We start from the raw sequence: 20,222 nt of genomic DNA, 5'->3' as shown, positions 1-20,222 counted from the left end.
AGAGGTCTGTCAAATGAAAGATCAAAAGAGTTGTAGTTTCTGTTCCAGTCTCTTTCAATTATTAGTAATCACAAGTAATAACAGTAGGAAAAACATTTCAGATGGAAGTGGGTTTTTTGTTTGTTTTTAGTTTTTAAGTTGATTATGCCTCTAAAGAAGTTCATTTCCCAGTGCACCAAGTTCAGCTCCCTGAAATGCACCCCCCTGGCCAGCATCTGGATACCAACTTAAATAGGTATAGAATTTTTTGCAGTTAAACAGCAGTGTTTCTAATTCTGCTGTAGAATCCTCCACTACAGCTTGTCATCAACAACAGATTAATGAAAACAGTTACAAAATTTCTGAAAGAGATAAAAACTTCTAGTCATAATGGATGTCATTTTAAAAGCCCATTTCCCACCTCTAGTCCTGTGTAGTCACCACCAGCTTTGTTACAGAGCCACCTGCCCTGAATTCCTGTATTTTATTTTATTTTTTGTCTTCAGTTCTGCTTAGTGCTGGAAAGAGCATGATATACCAAGGTAGAATAGTGAATAATCCAATCATGAATATTAGTATAATACACACAATTATACTTGGTTAATTTTTTTTTTACCATAAATCATCCCTACATCTAAAATATTAGAAGTTAGCAGACTAGAGATATAGAACTAAACAGTACATGTACTGAAAAAAAAATAGCATTTATACTACATGCACTTTAGTCACATAGACCCTGAACCTACTCCAACTGAGATCAACAGGAGTTTTACCTTTGACTTTAATGGGAGCAAGATTGTGCCTTCTTAATTGTTTATGTTCCATGGCAGACGATGCTGAAAGACACAGTAATAAGTCTTAACACCTTCAAACAGAGGGTTTAGATTTTTTGGGACAAAATGCAGTAAGCATGTTGGTAATGAATTGCCAGATGGCAATAACATGGTATCAAAGGTTTAAAATAGTCTATGCCACCAGCAATATGTAGCTAGAACAGCTTTTTAATTTACTGTTTGTATTTCCTGGAAGAAGTTAACACTTCTTCCAGGAAGGTTAAGGGGCCAGATCCTGGACTCAATCTTCAGGTAGAGGCAGTGGAAAACAGAATTATGGCATTTCAAAAATTCAGTGCCACTTTGAAGCAGAGTTCAAAAATAGAAATATAGTCCACAGTTATTCAAGATGTACAGCCAGGCTTCATGCTGGCCAGAACTGCCATCTTGCAGATGGACATATTTCTTGGACAGCATCAGTATTGCTTTTCTTTACCAATTGCCTCCAAAGCACTTATAAGGAGGACCTTCTTACTCAACAGATCTATTCCCTGTGAGCATCACAGCCATATCTGCTGACTTTATTGTAATTGTTAGATGCTAGGGTAAGTTCTTCCAAGAAAAAGTTGACAAAATACAACGTGACTTTCCCCATCCCCTTGGTTTACCTTCCCTTTCCTCTTCTCCTCCTACAATTCTCTCCCTCCTCCCGTCACAGAGACAGAAGTTTCTTATCTGCTCTCATCATTTTCTTGTATTCCCATCTATATTAATCTGTTGTCTTTTGTCTTACTTAGTCTGTACCCCAAAGAACTTACAATCTATCTTTTAGTTCTGTGTTTGTAAAAGACCTAGTGCAACGGGGTCCTGGTCCTTCACTAGGGCTCCTAGGCACTTTGGCAATACAGATAATGAATAATATTACTACTTTTTACTCCTATTGGCTTTGCAGAGCCAACATGGCTGAGAGAGAGCTGGATTCTATTATTTCTTGTGCATCGACAAAATTTTTACTAAATTCCACTTAGTTACACCTGTTCCAATCCATTGAAGAAGTTGTAGCTATATTACTGAGGACCTGAGAAAATAACACAGGTTGACTTTCAAATTCTAGCCTGAAAAATGAGAGCTGGTATTCAGAAGAAAACAAAACAAAAAATCCGCATCATTTTAACTGTAACAAACATATTTGATCTGTGAGTCAGACACACAAACAGGGAAACATGTCATTTTTCAGTCACTTTTCAGATATGAGCTGCACTTGAAGAAAACAAGAAAATATAAAGGAAAGGGGAGAGAGCGCAGAAGGATCCTTCTCTTTCATTCTCTGTCTACTCTCCTGATCTTTTACCTTTTCTTCTCCCATATTACTTTGTGTAAAAATTAATACCCTCTTGTGCCTTCATCAATTTAGAGTTCATTACATGTTTTTATTTTATACCTTCCATGGTCCTTATTGTCTCCTACACGGGAATAACCATGTTTGGGGTGAGAAACTTGTGTTCTCTCTATTTTGAGTTCTTTGATCCCCTCTATAGAAGACAATGGTGGTTTTCCCTTATCCCACAGATTCTTCAATATCTGTGCTCCTCTCAGAACTGGAGCATGTAAATGGAGGAGATTTGCTTTTGGGAGTTCCCCTAGCTGCAGCAATCTCCCCTCCCGCATCCACCAAATGTGGATAACGTAGCAAATACAGACTACAATGGGTAAGATGCTGAGCTTGTACAAACTCAGGCTGTATTAATTTATGCTGCTTCCTTTGTGGGTTTAGGATAGGATATCCAGGAGTCCAACTAATGGCCCTAGCCTCCTCACAGGAACCCTTGGGGAGAATCCTCTATAAGAAAGCTGGGGATGGGCATGCAGCCAAGACTGAACTCCCTTCTAAGGATCATGGGCACAGACATGAAGGGGAGATTAATATCTTTCCTTTAACCTCTATTTAGAAGGTAAAATTCTTCCTCTACCAATTTATAATTCTGCTTCAATAAAATGTTGATTGTATTGACAGACACTCAAGTCAGTGTATAGCAGCCTTTCCAAGTCATGAGTGAAAGTTAGTTCAGCAGTCACTGCTTAGCCACATCTCAAAGCGACTTCACAATTCAAGACTCCTGTCAGTCTCTGCTTATAAATAGCATAGGATCAAGATAACAGGAATACCTGCAGACCAGGATTAAGGTGCATTGGCAGAATTGTGCAAAAGTTTGCAAAACACCCGCCTGTATTATCCTTGGCTGTAACCAGTGCAAGTTAGGCTTTTGGTAAAAAAGTCTTTTTTTAAAATATCACCATTTTAGTAATTTGTTACTGCAGTGTAGCACTCCCATTTGAAGGCACATCTCCTGTTGGTCATTAACAGGAGGGGATCTGCAGAAGCAATATTGTATAGTTTACGTAAGACCATCCCTTATTGCTGCGTTTTGCCTCAGTATGGCATGAAGAATATGGTCCAATATCCCTCACCTGGAAAGTATCCCCCTTATTAACCCACATCCCCAAAAACAACAACAAAAAACCCTGCTCATGTCATTTAACTGCCATCTTCTTTAGCAGCAGAATGAGCAGAGCAAACATGGTGAGAAGCATTTCCTTCTCAGTTCTCCTTAATCAAGAGGATGAGACACTGGGCCTCCATAAGGAAGTTTTTAGAGGCATTATGAGATTAAAAAGAGACAGCAAAAACCCTAACACCCTCTCAAAGATAGAAGACACACTGGGATTTTGAAAACCCCAATAAACTAGTTATGACTTAGACAGTAGGGGAGTGGCACAAAAGTATCTTGAGTTGTAGCACAACTAAAATTCCACTTCAAACATGGACTTTTAAAGTGAAGAAGGCAAGAGTGCCACTGCTAAAACTTCAGACTGAATCTACTTTTCGAGCTGTTAGACACAGTATTTCAGAACAGGTTTAACATTCTGATTCATACACCATGCCATTATTTATTGAAGTAAGGAAATGTATTTGTGTTCCCAAGAGAGGAACTGTACCATTCTTACACTACCTCTGCAGTCTTGTATTTAAATAAATGACAATTTAAAAACAATTATTGAAAATTTTCAAAACAAACAAAAATATACAAAATCAATCCGGTGGAAACAAACTGAATAAGCAGCTTATGTAAATAGAGTCCAAAACTTTTTACATTCTGTAAATGCAAATATAAATTTCTAATATTTAAAGTACTGTTGGAACACAACACCTTTCAACACAACTCTCAATCTTTTATTGTTGAAAAATCACCAAGTCACTGTATGAAGAGCAAAAAGGAAAAAAATGGCGCTACTTATTGTGCAGTCACATGTTAAAATCCATGCTCAATAAAGAATATATTAACAAATGACAGAAAGGGGACAGAAGATGGAGTTTAAACCAATATTTTTCTTGCAAGTCATCTAATTTTTCTAACAATTTTAGAAAATACATGCTCAAAGTTGATTTTAGAAAAACATCTATTTCAGCTTTGAAAAATTATTCTATTTGTGATTAAAGCTAGGTTATAAATTAACAGTATGCACCTCAATATATTGGAAAGATTGCCTCAGTATCAAGAATTGGGTGTTCTTAACTGATGCAGTATTTCATTATTGTATGGAAACAATGCATCAAAAAATAGATTTGGGGTAGGGGGTGGAGTCCATTTTCAAACATTTGATCACTTTAATGATGGGTTTCCAGTTCAAGAATTGTCCATTCCCCTTGAGGAGAAGAACAATCTTCAGAGGAAAAGCTTGCCACTGTGATACTTGCTGAAGAATCATCCAGTGGCGACATTAGTTCAGTCCATCTACTGAAAGTATCAACATGTGATTTACCCTGAGGCTTTGAACCATCTCCTGCCAGAAGTAGTGTCTGATTGATAAGATATTGTGCTAAGTTAAGGTCTTCAGGAATAGAGTTTTTGAAATCAATGTTTGAGTCCTGCTCAGATAACAATTGCCTGAGAAGAGTCCAGTCCTGTTCTGCAAATTGCTGATCTTCAAAATCCACATCTAGAATGTCCCTTTCTGACTCCATCCTCTGCTCAATAGCTTCTCCAACATCCATCTCATATATTGGAGAAAGGGTTTTTGAAGGTCGATGCTCATACATGCAGGTTTGTGCCAATACGTCACAATCATCTATGTCTCCTGCAATAATTCATAATACTACACAATGTAAAAATTGCACATGTTCCCCCCTCAGGGCTTTGTAGAGCAAAATTTAACTCATTGCAGCAGAGACAATCCAACAAGTAACAAAAAATGTAAATTTATACAAAATTGACAAAATGTAGGCATTTATTTTCTGTGTAAAAAAAACCCCCAAAAACAAACCAAGTCTGGTTTACAAATTAAGTTAGAGCAGCAGTCACCACTGGTAATTAACAATAAACCTTCATAATTAGAACATTTCTGATACAGAAAAGACAAGTTATGTAAACAGACAATTAATGCACATGGAATTTCTAATTCACTACAATAACGTAAAGTTGGAACAGGAGGTGGGTGGGAAGGAATGGGGGGGAAAAAGAATATATGATCACTGAATGGTGATGTAAGCTCCAAAGAGAAGGAAAAACAAAATGGCTTATTCACAGGCTTATTTTATACTACACATTATAAGGGTAGCTGCAGGCAAGGACAAGCAAACTTAAAAAAATAGTACAACTTTTAAAAGGTCTTCTTCTGTGGTTCTGCTGAACATAGGTCATCATCATCAGCATTTCATTACTCTTGAATATACAATAGTTAATATATTCAGACACTACTGTGTATTTTATAATGGGATACTTTGAATTACTGGTTTAAAAAGACAAAACAGATAAAACATCTAGACAATCATCTAACTAGGTGAATCAAGCTAGAGCTTTTTTGTTTATGATCACTGGTTCAAATATAATCTCTCCTTTAGGAAATCCGTTTTCACTGGTAAAATTTAGAACAATTTTAGTAATCCTGTAAACTGCAAGTCTTAGGTCCAAAACTGCTCCCATTGAAGTCTATGGGAAATATCCCACTGAATTCAGTGGGAGAAGGATCAGCATCCACATCTCCATGTAAAATATATTATATCAACAAATTGCAAAAGTAATGAATATAGCTGTTAAGGTAAACAGTTCAGTGCACTTTAGTAAGGTTATTACTGTAGTTATTGCACATCCCACTTAAATATATGATATAGGTTGTAAAGCAGACAAAGCGTATACAAAAGTTCCCACCGAAAGCTGATGCTGACAATGTTAAATTGGACCAAAATTAATTAGCATGCAAGGAATTGTTCCCAATCTTTCTTTTTAGTACTGCATAAAATCTATCTGAATAGATTTGCCTAGTATAAATATTCAAGTTTTCCATTGAAACATTGTTATTTAATGTGTATCCAAAATGGACAAGCATTCAGTAAACAAGTAAATACTTAAAAGCATTTAAGTTTTGTTTAAAAAATTTGAGCCAATTATTAGAGTTCATGATTTGACCCCAGACAAAACATTTCCAATATTCTGCCTACTAATTTAATTTTTTTGAGGGACTTAACATTTTTATTTCTGTACATTACCTGCAGGTAAATCAGTATTAGTGTATTCAGTAGGTGCTCGTTGACACTCTCTCATTTGACCTTCCAGAGTCAGTAACTGATTCTTACAGGGTTTTACAGGTTTTGCAGAATTCTTCTTTTGCATGTCACAATTAGTATCTCTTTGATGAAGGTCCAAATGACATGGTCTTTCTTGAGACTTTGTGTCATTGTCTGAAAGTTTATTGCACTGTTGAATTTCGTTAATCTCTTCGTTCTTACTATTTACCTTTTGCTCTTCTATTGAACACTGACTATCTGCTACTGAGAGTACTTTCTCTGGGCAATTTTGTTCTGTCACTGAAGCACCCTGATTATCTTTTCCTTTGATTTCTGGGCTATGGGGATCTAGAAAAAAGTGCTCACTTTTATCTAATCTCTCACTTCTATCCTTTTCTTGTTGTTTGCACTCCAGGAATCCATCTTCAGTTTCCAATGAATACCTTGAATAATAAGTCTTTTCATGATGCTCCTGAGATACACTATCAAAAACATCAGAAGGAGTAGGGGAATCTATGGAATGCTGAAGGGGAGCATGAGCGTCTCCATCATCAGATCCCAGCTCTTCACATTCATCTACTGAAAGTAAAAGAGATCGCTTAAAATTTTTAGTTGTAGAAAATTCTTGACTTTCAATATTCTCTGTTGCATCTTCAAAAGCTAAATTAACAATTCCTTGGAATGGCTGAGTAGGAGGGTCAGATGGAGGAAAGCTTTCTACTACATTTTCTGCTTCAGATCTTTCATCTTCTGTTTCATCTGCAGAAGAGGAAACTTGGTCTGCTTCCTGAGTAAATTGTGTGCTGCCAAAAGTAGTGTTTTCATTTTCCCTAGTATTGACCCTTAATACACCTTGATGTGACCACACTTCAGGTCTTTTTCTTGGTATCTCATCATCACTTGTTGAATTAACACGAAAAAGATCCGAACCCTCTTTTTTCATTTTCACTTCTATTCTTAGACTACTGTCATAGATTTTTAGTTCTTCAGGTGTACTTGTATCACTGCTGCTTCTTCCAAGAAAATCATGGCACAACATAGTGCTACATTTAGAAATCCCTCTCTCATTTGATCCTTCATCATCCTGAGAGCCTCCAGCATCATAGTCTTCTGATCTTGGTTTGATATCATCAGAAGATGTTGTTGCACTGCCGGTATCAGATTCAGGACTCTCTTTTGGATCCAACACACCTGTACTCAAATTCCAACGATCCACAAAGGGAGTTTCTGAATTTTCATGGCTTTCTGGTGTTTCTGTAGTATCCATATCTTTAGGTGAACATTTTTCTGTAACCTGTCCTGTGAAACATTTTGAAGCAGCATCTGAGTCTACTGTAGCAGACCTGTATTCGGTCAAGGCTGATTTATCAGACAATTGACCAGCACTTGCAAATCCCTTTACATGAGTCTTAGAGGATTTTCTTTCATCTTGTTCCGAATTAGAGGCATTTGTTACCTTAGAAAAGCTGGGTAAGTGATCTTCTCCATAATTAATGCCCATTTCAGTGTTTAAGGTATCATTCTGTCCCACACAGTCTTCTATTGCTTGTGTTAAACATACTTTGCTGTTTCCTGAATATCCCAAGTATTTCTGAGCTGAATCACAAACAGTTTTGCACTTTTTCAATCTTTCTTCTGAAACTGAAGTAGGGAGTTTTTGGCCAGTATTCTTGCAAATGACTGAGTGTGCATTTCTACTAGGCTCTGTATAACAATTAAATTCAGTTGTATTACCATCATCTTTGTTTTTATCTACTGGATATTTAATTTCAATTTCATCTTCACAAACCTGTTTTGATTCCATGTCGTTTTGCATTGAAATATTCAGCTTAGGAACATTTTGTCCTCTAACTAGAGTACAAAAAGGTTTGGTTTCTACTTTGTATTCCCCATTTTCAAGAGGATCCAATAATTTTCTTGGATCAGGTTGCCATGATTCCACGAGTAGGTCTCCTCTGCTACACTCTATCATAGATTTTTCACACTTACTTTGTTTTGCAGGGCTGCATTTGTTATTGTCGTGTGGCTGAATTGCAAAAGCAGTAAATGTGTGTTGTTCAAGTTTCTGTTCTGAAATTTTCTGTTCAGGACTATGCACGTTTTTCTGGACAACAGGAGATTCACTTCTTGAATGTCTTTGTGTTGAAGATTGAGCTTTTGATATAGGCTGCCCAGTAACTATTTTCTGTTTTGGGTCTTTACTGTTTATAGTCTCACCTTTCTTTGAATGGGTTTGATTTTTGGGTGGTGTTATTATTTTTGCAGTGGCTTTAACTGCAGATGTTTGTGATTGTTTAATACTCTTTTTCTTAGATGAAGGTTGTTTTTCTGAAAGTGCTGTCTGAGAAAAATTTTGCATCATGTTTTTTCCTTCATTTTGTTTCGGAGCCATTCCAGATTTTAATGAATTTTGTGAATCTCCTTGTGGTCCTAACAAATAAAGTAAACAAAACACATTCTAGTCAGCGAATTATATTATTGATACGTTGGATGCATGTAAGTCAAGTAAAAGATTATTAAAAATATTTTAGACAACCAAGTAATTTTAAAATTTGTTAAACAATTAAATGATCTTAAATACAAACATTTAATAAAAATGTGTATTGTGAATTTGTTTCAGATACAGAATTTCTACTGAACTTAATGGAAGTTCTAGGTGCAGAATACTTACGGTACCATCAGAGGACAAAAGAGCTACAAAGCATATTAGGGAAGGGGTTTCTCCCCAATAGCTGGCCAGATTTTAAAAAATAAATATACACCAGCTTCATGAGAATTAAACAAGCAGAAAAATACATCTGAGGTCTATCAGCAAAAATGAAATATGGGAAATACACCAAGATTGTCAGAACATTTCTATTGTCTGATAACAAATTCCTTATCTGTGTTACACTATAGCAAAATGATTCAAATAGTAAATATGATTTTAGTTTAGTGCCATTTAATTCTACCTTGGTTTTTGGCAACATTAGCTGGTGCATTCTTTGTCTTCTGCTGAGCTGTAGAATTGCCACTCACATTTCCCTTTTTCTTCAAAACAGTTTGTGGACTTTGTTCATTGTATCCTTTCACAGTGGTTTTTTTGGTCACACTATGAGAGAAAAAGATACTGCTTGCATTACTTGCAAGTTTAAGATCTAAAAAATGAACTTGTTTAAATAATCAGTAGTACTCTATATTGTTTAACATGGAAAGCACAATATATGCCATGTAAAATGATTTTCCTCTTCCTGAAAATAAACAATATAATTTAGGGACCCGTTTCTCCAAGGTACTAACTCCTCATCTTCCACTGATTTTGTAGCTTCATCTAAGCTATTTCAGAGGCTATGTAGGAGTTCTCAGCACTTTCCATGATTCAGTCACATAATTGTTCAGATCTGCAGAGTTACTGTAACAATGCTAAAATAACAAATAAACAAAACAGCCCAAACCCAGAGGCAAAACAATGCTATCTTCACAAGAATATTGTCTGTAGTTATTTCTACTTTCTCACTAACAATGTGAAATAGAAACTATTCTGAAAAATCCTTAGGTTTAAAAACATGTTGATTAAATGACAATTACATTTAATCAAGCAATTAAAAACCCAGTATATAATAAGTAATATTTTGATTTCCAACAAACCTATTTGTTGTAACGTTCGTCTCAAGTTCATTAGCTTTTTTGTTAGTAGCTCCATTAGTCAACTTCAAAACAGACTTTGTTTTCATTGCTGTAAGCAAAATTAAAGATTAGTTATAGGATAAAATGTATGATATACAAATACCTAAAAAGAAATATTAATGTATAATGGTCAGATACTGAAAACAGCACAGATGCCAAAATTGGAAGAATTGAGATTTATATAGTGCTGTCTTGTATACGCACATATTTTTTCAAAGCACATAACATTTGAGTTAGAGCCATTAATACATGGGCATTTTAGCATTACTTTTTGTAAGTAATATTTATTTTAAAAATATGCTTGTGCAGGGTCATAACCATCTAGAATAGAACTTTTGGAACTCTCCAGGCTGTTTTCCAGCATATGACCTGCCTGTGGCAAGTCAGAAAGGGTCTCTAATTACCGATATATATTTTTCCTTCATCTACTGGTTTATCCTCTTTGGGTTCATCTAGTTGTTCATTGGAAATCTGTAAATCTGTACTTGAGTTTGTTGACTTGCTGAAAGTTCCTGTCTCTGTTACTAGAGAGGGTGAGTCTTTCCCTGTGGTTTTCTTCAATGGCTTTGTTTTGATTTGCACACTTGGGCTTCCAGTAAGTACTTTAGGTCTGGCACCTGAATTTTTTCCTTCCTGATTTTTTACACCTTTTCCACTTCCAGAATTTTTTTGCCCACTTGCAGATGATGACCTTTCTGAATCTTGTTTGGTAATCAAGCTTTCAGCCTTAGCATTTCCATTACTTTCTATTTTTGGCTTTATGACAGCTCTAGCCTTTGGTGAAGCAACTTTTTCCCCAGTTTTTGAATCTTTTGTAATTTTGGAAACTGTTTTCTTACTATCTTTTCCCTTTAAGTCATCATGTTTTGAAGTCTTATTAGCAGTGTTTCTGTTGGTACTTGATGTATGTCCAGATGCTCCTAATCCATCAGATTTCATTTTATCCCGATTAGTGAAGGAACTGCCGCAATAATCTCTCTTGCCTTTTACTTTCCAGGAAGTGTGCCTTATATCAACAGAGTCAGTAATGCGTCTGTTTAGCTGGAAAGAACAGAAGACACTTAGCAACACAATAAATCATGCATAATCTTTAGCTCTTGAAATGGAGGTACTCCTGAAGTTTAGCATTAAAATTAGAGTTTGGGAGGAAGAAATAAAATTCATTTTCCAAGTCACAGAGCTCAGATTGCTGCCTTTCAAGCACTCTTTAAGTACTAACTCCAGTTCCCTTTACGTCCCCTATTGAAGTCAGATCTGAATCAGAGGGTACAAGAAATGCCTATGCAAAACCTTGTCCTTTACTTTGGACATAATACTGTATAATCTTTACTTCTTTATACAATTAGTTCCTGTTGGAGAGATTCATTTATTTTATAGGTTATATTTAGACTTTCAAACTGGGAATTCAGTATATGATTCTCTATGAACATGAAGACTGCCATTATTTTTACATACATATGACATAGGAAGCTTTCAACCATTATAAAACAGTATATCTTCCAAAGAAGGGTTCAGAATTCCCAGGTAAAGGTATTTTTTAGTGTTAAGATATAAGCCTATAAAAATGTAACCTAACTAGTAACAAAGTGAATAGTAATGTATATCCTTGGACATTAACCCCTATAACAATACCTTTTCTGTCAAACAGTAATGTCACTTTGGGCATGATTCTCAAACACGTGGATTGTCAATGACTTTGAAAAGCTCTTTCACAGCAAGCAGATTAATGGGGAGCGTAACAGACTGAGTTAAGTGGTGGCTTGAGCTAGTGGAACAGCTCCATTAGCTCAGTAGCATACCACCCTTTTTTCCAAACTGGAGATCACAGGTTTATTATTACACACCAACAGGAAAGTGTGCAATAACTTCTGAACACAAATTCCTGTCTTCTGTTTGGCCCCCAACTATCTGAAAGCATGGACTCCTGCTAACCCACATCAAAATCTAAAATGCTCTAATAACGGACATCACAGATTATGAATAAAATATTGGCTCAACTGGGATTACAAGGAAAATGTGATTGCTGAAGATTAACTACGAGCAGTTAGTAAACACAGACCACAACAGATTACATTATTTTGAAAATATAAAGCATGAAAAGGAGCAGTTATGTTTACGGGATTCTGATTATTTTTAATTGTAAGAATCTAAGCATTTACCTGAGAACTAGTGAATACAGGTTTTTTGCCAAGTCTTCGATCATCCCCTTTGTCAAAAGCAGCTGTATAGGGAAAAAGGATCGCTATTATCAGTGAGAAGGCAGCATGAGAGAGAGAGAGAGGGAAAAAAAAGCCAGCCTTATTCATGGAACTATCTTTTGGAGCCAGTGAACTAGTCGAGGGAGATTTATTTTGGCAAAATGGAAAACATTAAGTGGCGAAGGATGTTTCTGTATCTAGAGTACAAGATTCAGAGTTAGGAGATCCAATATCTGTAATGAACTTTGCAACAGACTTTTTATGTGACATGAAGCAAGTAACTTAATCTCTGTTTCCCCATCTACAAAACAAGGATAATACTTCCATACCTCTGATGTATGTAGCTCATTAAATCTTTGGGGGTGTACTTTGAGATCCTGGGTGTATAGGAATGTGCAACAACAATCACTTTCAATTAGTTCTAACCACCTATACATTTATACTAACATCATCTATTTGAAATAAAAGATCTATTCTCTTAAAACAACTAAACAATATACTGTAGTATATAGTGTGGTCTGTTTGGGGGGCATGTGCTGAGCCTAGTGGCCTGCTAAGCAAGGCTGAGAGCTTCTTAAGGAAATTTTGATTCCTAATCCCGTTAGAATCCGTTAAGCATTGACCAAGGAGCAGGACTAGCAGGGAGAACAGGGGTTTAAAAAACAAGCTCCAAAGTGACATGGGAAGTTTTGCAAGGGAGGGCTTGTCTACATTACCACGCGGGGTTGATCTAAGATACGCAACTTCAGCTACGTGAATAGTGTAGCTGAAGTTGACGTACTTAGATCTACTTACTGCGGTGTCTTCATTGTGGTAAGTCGACAGCTGACGCTCTCCTGTCAACTCTGCTTGTGCTCCTCGTTCTGGTGGAGTACCAGAGTCGATGGGAGAGCGTTCAGCAGTCGATTTTATCGACTGGGATAGACGTGATAAATCAACCCCCGCTGGATTGATTGCTGCCTGCCAATCCGGCGGGTAGTGTAGACAAGCCTGGAGTTTAGAGAGGAAGCATGAGAGCTAGATGCACCTAACATTCTCTAAACTTAGGCCAATAACCACCCTCCTCCCCCGCTGCCCTCCAAAAGAAAAAGGAAAAAAAAGCTGCAAGAGTAAAAACAATGCAGGCAGAAGTCCAGCAGCAGAGTTGGGGCTATCCAATTTATTGCTGAATGCAGCATGCATGATTACCTGCCTTGTGGGCAGATGGCATATATGCATTCAGTGCAAGGAGCTCATGACCCTCAGAGACCAAGTATGGACACTTCAGACCAGAGTAGCTGAACTGGAGAAGCTAAGAGAGACTAACAGGAACATAGATGAGGCTTTCTGGGACATATTAGAGTGCTCCCAACCCCAGTCTGACAGCCTCTGTGCTGTTGAGGAGGAGGAGGAAAGTCTCCGGGAAGGAGAACATCAAACTGGAGCGGAGGGAAACAATCCTATAGTTCGGACCCTCCTTCCAAATGATGTCATGGTATCCTCTTGCACGGAGAATACCTCTTGGGGGGTGGGGTGGGAGAGGGGACGGTGGGGAATTCTAGTTATTAGTAAGAGACAAGTAATGGGGGATTTCATCAATTAGAAATATAAATAGCTGGGTTTGTGATGATCAAGAGAACCACTGGTTAACTGCCTGGCAGGTGCGGAGGTTGTGGATCTCTCGAGACATCTAGCCAGGCTTATGTGCAGTGCTCGGGAGGAGGCAGTGGTCATGGTACATGCAGGTACCAGTGACATAGGGAAAGGCAGGAGAGAGGTTCTGCAGGTCAAATTTAGGCTTCTAGGTAAGAGATTAAAGACCAGGACCTTCATGGTAGCATTCTCTGAAATGCCTTCAGTTCCATGTGCAGGGCCAATTAGATAGGAAGAACCGCAGGGTCTCAATGCATGGATGAGACTATGGGTCTATTACAGAAGTGGGTGGGTGTAGTTCTTTGGCTTGCAATGTGCAGGAGATCAGACTACATGCTCATGATGATCCCTTCTGGCATTAAAGTCTATGAATCTATGACTCCCCATACTGACTGTGTACATGTCACCTCAGGACGGGATGCAGAAATACAGTTTCTAGACACCATCAATGACTGCTTCTTGGAGCAGCTAGACCTGGAACCCACAAAGGGAGAGAGAATTCTGGATTTAGTCCTATGTGGAACAAAGGATCTGGTCCAGTAGCTGAACCGTTCAGTAAGAATGACCATTATATAATTAAATTTAACATCCTTAATGTCTTAGGGGGGGGGGGAGGAGGTGGAGGAAATACCAGAAAAGACCACCACAGTACCATTTGACTTCAGAAAGGGGAACTACACAAAAATGAGGAAGCTACTTAAACGGAAATTAAAAGGAACAGTCACAAGAGTGAAATGCCTGCAAGCTGCACGTATACTTTTTAAAAACACCATAATAGAGGCTCAGATTAAATATGTACCCCAAATTAAAAAGAAAAGTAAGAGGACCACACAAAAAAACGCCACTGTGGCTAAACAGAGTAAAAGAGAGGCAGTTAGAGACAAAAAAGGCATCCTTTAAAAATTAGAAGCCAAATCCTACTGAGGAAAATAGAAAGGAGCATAAAATCTGGTAAATCAAGTGTAAAAGTAAAATTAGGCAGGCCAAAAAAGAATTTGAAGAACAACTAGCAAAAGACTCAAAAACTAAAACAGCCATTTTTTAAAAGTACATCAGAAGCAGTGAGCCAGCCAAACAATCAGTGGGGCTACTGGAGGATCGAAGTGCTAACGGGGCACTCAAGAAAGCCATTGCCAAGAATCTAAATGAATTTGCATCAGTCTTCACCAGAGAAGATGTGAGGGAGATTCCCACACCTGAGCCATTCTTTTTAGGTGACAAATCTGAGGAAATGTCCCAGATTGAGGTGTCAACAGAAGAGGTTTTGGAACAAATTGATAAATTAAATCAGTAATAAGTCACCAAGACTAGATGGTATTCAATCAAGAGTTCTGAAGGAACTCCAATACATAACTGCAGAACTACTAAATGTGGTATGTAACCTAGGACTTAAATACGCCTCCGTACCAGATGACTGGTGGATAGCTAATATGATGCTAATTTTCAAAAAAGGCTCCAGAGACGATACTGGCAATTACAATGCCAGTATGCCTAACTTTCATACCAGGCAAACTGGTTGAAACTATAGTAAAGAACAATGATATATAGATGAACACGATATGTTGGGAAAGGGTCAGCACAGCTTTGTAAAGGGATATCATGCCTCACCAATCTATTAGAATTCTTTGAGGGAGTCAAAAAAACCCATATGGACAAGGGTGATCCAGTGGATACAGTGTACTTGGACTTTCAAAAAGCCTTTGACAAGGTCCCTCACCAAAGGCTCTTAAGCAAATTAACAGTCATGGGATAAGAGGGAAGGTCGTCTCATGGATCAATAAGTGGTTAAAAGATAGGAAACAAAGGGTAGGAATAAGTAGTCAGTTTTCACAATGGAGAAGGATAAATAGTGATGTCCCCCAATGATCTGTACTGGGACCAATGCTGTTCAGCATAAATGATCTGGAAAAAGATGTAAACAGTGAGGTGGCAAAGTCTGCAGTTGATACTAAATTACTGAAGAACATTAAGTCCAAAGCAGACTGCAAAGAATTAAAGAAGAATCTCACAAAACTGGGTGACTGAGCAACAGAATGGCAGATGAAATCCAATGTTGATAAATGCAAAATAATGCATATTGGAATACATAATCCCAATTATACATACAAAATGACGGGATCTAAATTAGTTGTTACTACTCAAGAAAGAGACCTTGTAGTCATTGTGGATAGCTCTCTGAAAACATCCACTCAGTGTGCAATGGCAATCAAAAACGCTAGAATATTAGGAATGGGATAGATAAGAGAAAATATCATAATGCCACTATATAAATCCATGGTACGCTCACACCTAGAATACTGTGTGCAGTTCTGGTCACCCCACCTCAAAAAAGATATATTAGAAATGAAAAGGTGCAGAGAAGGGCAACAAAAATGATTAAGGGTACAAAATAGCTTCTAGAAGATGAGATTACAAAGATTGAAACTGTTCATCTTGGAAAAGAGATGACTAAAGGGGATAAAATAGAGATCTGAATGACAGGGGATGGATCACTTGATGATTGCCCTGTTCTGTTCATTCCCTTTGAAGCATCTGGCATTGGTCACTCTCTAGGGTGATCAGACAGCGAGTATGAAAAATCGGGACGGGGGTGGGGAGTAATAGGTGCCCATATAAGAAAAAGGCCCAAATATCGGGACTATCCCTATAAAATCGGGACATCTGGTCACCCTATCACTATCAGAAGACAGGATATTGGGCTAGATGGACCATTGGTCTGACCCATTCTCATGTTCTTTGTCAAAAGCTGTAGTCTCCACATATTTGCATATGTACATTAGATACACACTAGCTCTTGAGGCAATACATGTTAGTTTTAAAGTTATCTGGAGGACATTATGTAAGCTTTTCAGGGCAAGGAATGAATCTTATCCATGTTTGTAAAGCACTGCATGTAATGCTATATAATTGAATTAATAAAGCTACTAAAAATATTTTTTACTGTATAACATCTGGGAGGCATCAGTCAATGAAACCTTCAAATCTGTAGCGGTTGTGCAATATAGAAAGGATATATGTAAATACTGTACACAGAGAGAAGGGATAAAGATTAATTTTTGTTTATATGCATCTTTTGGCTTGATGCAAATTTATCTATTCTGAGAAAAATGGATTAAATAAACATTCACTCTTCACATGCTATATCCTACTATTTCTTTATATGGACAAAGCACACAATATGACAATAGAATTTTGGGTTCTACAAAGCATCTTTATTTAGCTGTATAGAAATCCTGCAAGAAAAGGCAAGATGCTGAAAATGGCACCACAGGGATATAATATTTTTTCAGTGATGACTCTGCACATTAATATACACTAATATATTAATACAATTTTCCCATAAACTTGTGCCCAGGAGAACACAGAAATGCTGTGAACGAGAAAAACATTACCTTCTTGTCTTAATTGTGTGCATTTCCTATCCTAGGATATTAATCTACAAAGGTTAGGTCTTTTCAGAATTCAGTAGTACCTGAAATTTCTCAAGATGAAAGTTGTTTGACTTTGTGATCTTAAACAAATCTCATGTAGTAAGATGCTTCTAGGAAAATACCATCATTTTGTTTCTAGAACAAAAACCTACACTGAAAGTTTTCCATAACTTAATAGTTTACAGTTAAAATGAAGTCTATCAGAGCTGAATTAATGCTATATAACTCTGAAAAACCCAAAACAAAATAAAGATGGAGAGTTGAATGACACCCACTTTATGAACCCAGGTCTAGGTACTACTTTACTCTACAGCCCTAATACAGAAGAACATCAGATGCCAAATATACTCCAAATTATGCTTCTATTTCTGAAAGCAACCCCCCAAATTACTGAAGTGCTTTATAATAAAGAATGAAATCACGAGCCTTTTTCAGAAAGTAGCAATCAAACATAATTTAGTAACACCCTTAAATCATGCTTGTAAAGACTGACATAATCCATCTTTCAACCAACATGTTAAGGGATAAAAAATTAAATCCATCTATAATCACGTACAATTTTTCATTAGAGTCTCAATTTTAATGTCTTCTTTAATAAAACATTTAAGATATTTTACCTTTTACTATGAATCAAAGGTGAGCAATTTTAAAGAAAAATTAAATGAGTCTCACATTTTTTCCTTTATAAAATGCACAATCACAAAGCAAATATTCAACCAAGGCCCTGGAGCCATTTTCACTTCCACACCCTCAAAATTTCATTCCACATATTTGAAAATAAGGAAACATTCAGAGCACAAACTCCTTTTGTTTAAAGCTGAAGTACTGCCTCTTAACATTTTAAGAGATCACTATGCAGCTTCCTGGGGGCTCTCTGCAGCAACACATACGGTATCACAATACCAATCAATTGTGAAGTCAAGCCAGCTACATTTATTCACAGTCCACATGAGATGGAGATTATGCAAGAGATATACAAGCTTTATACATTAATATGAACAACTGATTAAAAAAGAAACAGAATTCATAGAATTAGTAATCTGCTTTGTGCAGATTTAAATTTTCTATAATGCTTATCTGCTTAAAAATGGAGATAGATAATGGTTTCTTTAATCCTATTGCAATATTTTTAATAATTTAGAATAGTTGCAAACAAAACTAGACATAATCTACATATACTGTTTCCATTTTTCATATCTATAAAAATAAAAGCCAGGAAAATATTCACAGAACACTCAATTAATTTCCAGGCATGAAGCTGGCTAAGCATATTATCTTTGCTTTCATTTATAAAATACTTCTTTCAAAGCAAGAGCATCACAGTTTTAAGCATGCTATAGTTTGTTACCAGCCCCCAACACTACCAATATTTTTTATATTAAGGACACTATTATTATACAATGATAGCTGTTCTTGATTGCTTGCATACCTGCTTGTATTTTCTCTTGATGATCTGGTCTCATCAGCTTCCAGCTTTCTGTGTGACGAACAGCATAAAAAGACTGAACCAGGAAGATCCACAGCTTATCACGCAGAGCCTGGATCTTGCATGTAAAACCCTGTGTTCAAGTAACAAATCAGCAGCTGGCGAGAGGAACATTGTCATAGCAACCAGTCATTATTCCTTTCAGAATCTACTTACTCCCTAAGATAGATCAATGATGTCATCATTTATATTTTACAATAACCTAGTAGATGTAGATGTTGTTTATGAAGGCTTATTGTTCTCCCCCCCACACCCCACCCCACAATTTTATACAGTTTGAAACTAAGCCACTCCCACAGAAGCTAAAGCATCACAAGCCACCACATTCCTTTTTTAAATTAATCCTTTCAGAGCTTTTTACTATCAGCTCTGTCACTACAAGGTCAAATTCTCTGGGGGACAAAAATGTATCTGATTAAATTTTCACACTCTTACTGAGTAAGTCTATAATAGCACTTGATTGCAGTAGTTTAAGAAAAGATTTAACATTTTTTGCAGGTAACATTATAAATTGTAATCAGGGTCTCCTATCATTCACATGTCACTCATGACATTACAGTCAATTTTCATTTAAAATTTATTATTTAGATTGTGGTAGCACCCACAACATGATAGGCACTTTCCAGAAACACAGGAAGATGCAGTCCTTGCGCCAAAGAGTTTGCTTAAAAGAAGAGCAAACACAACCCTCATATTCACGTGGTTTTTTAAAGTAAATTAATTAAAAATAAACTCTGTCCCCTAGAGTAAATTTAAGGTTATTTAATTTTTAAATATTCTCTCCCAGTCACATATTTACAATGGTAGTGAACATTAGTAGTGTCTTCCCACACAATGTTATTAGTCATTGGTGCTAGCCTGGAACACTTAGTGTTGCCACAGGCAGTGCTAAGTACTACTACCCCCTTTTTTTTTTTTTAATATAATGTTGCTATACACTGGGGTGGCCAACCTGTGGCTCCAGAGCCACATGTGGCTCTTCAGAAGTTAATATGCGGCTCCTTGTATAGGCACCAACTCCGGGCCTGGAGCTATAGGTGCCAACTTTCCAATGTGCCGGGGGTGCTCACTGCTCAACCCCTGGCTCTGCCACAGGCCCTGCCCCCACTCCACCCCTTCCCGCCCTGAGCCTGCCGTGTCCTCGCTCCTTCCTCTCCCCTCCAGAGCCTCCTACACGCCATGAAACAGCTGATGGGGAGGGAGGGAAAGGTGCTGATCAGCAGGGCTGTGGTTGGGCGAGAGGCACTGGGAGCAGGGTGTGGGAGCTGATGGGAGGCTGCTGACATATTACTGTGGCTCTTTGGCAATGTACATTGGTAAATTCTGGCTCCTTCTCCGGCTCAGGTTGGCCACCCCGCTATACACAAATGCTAGTAGGTCCTGTGTTTTCAACAGGACTTTGCACAGGTGTGATGGACTGCCTGCAAGGATCCAACTGCAGTACTGGGGTCATAGAGCCCAAATTGCATAACTTGATTTGAACTCCTACGCCAC

At 37.4% G+C, this 20,222-nt stretch overlaps 1 protein-coding gene across 7 annotated transcripts in view; it reads right to left on the bottom strand.

Annotated features, from left to right (window-relative positions):
- BTBD8 (BTB domain containing 8) overlaps positions 1–20,222 on the bottom strand; it is a 68,771-nt gene that overhangs the window by 7,788 nt on the left and 40,761 nt on the right. For 4 of the 7 annotated variants that reach the window (XM_065555528.1, XM_065555527.1, XM_065555529.1 and 1 more), the window contains 7 exons: positions 18,672–18,801; positions 12,141–12,202; positions 10,386–11,022; positions 9,943–10,030; positions 9,267–9,406; positions 6,298–8,745; positions 3,963–4,889 (listed from right to left, as the gene is read on the bottom strand). In XM_065555528.1, coding sequence (XP_065411600.1) covers positions 4,420–4,889; positions 6,298–8,745; positions 9,267–9,406; positions 9,943–10,030; positions 10,386–11,022; positions 12,141–12,202; positions 18,672–18,801 — 3,975 coding nt within the window. In that variant the 3' untranslated portion in view covers positions 3,963–4,419. Of the gene's footprint in view, positions 1–3,962; positions 5,215–6,297; positions 8,746–9,266; positions 9,407–9,942; positions 10,031–10,385; positions 11,023–12,140; positions 12,203–18,671; positions 18,802–20,222 lie in introns of those variants that run through there. The other 3 variants (XM_065555532.1, XM_065555531.1, XM_065555530.1) reach the window with 3 other exon arrangements.

This window comes from Chrysemys picta, chromosome 8, assembly GCF_011386835.1.
Source record: "Chrysemys picta bellii isolate R12L10 chromosome 8, ASM1138683v2, whole genome shotgun sequence".
In the NCBI taxonomy this organism is placed as follows: domain Eukaryota; kingdom Metazoa; phylum Chordata; order Testudines; family Emydidae; genus Chrysemys; species Chrysemys picta.
The sequence above is the reverse complement of the archived record's forward strand: the minus strand, read 5'-3'. Positions and strand labels throughout refer to the sequence as shown.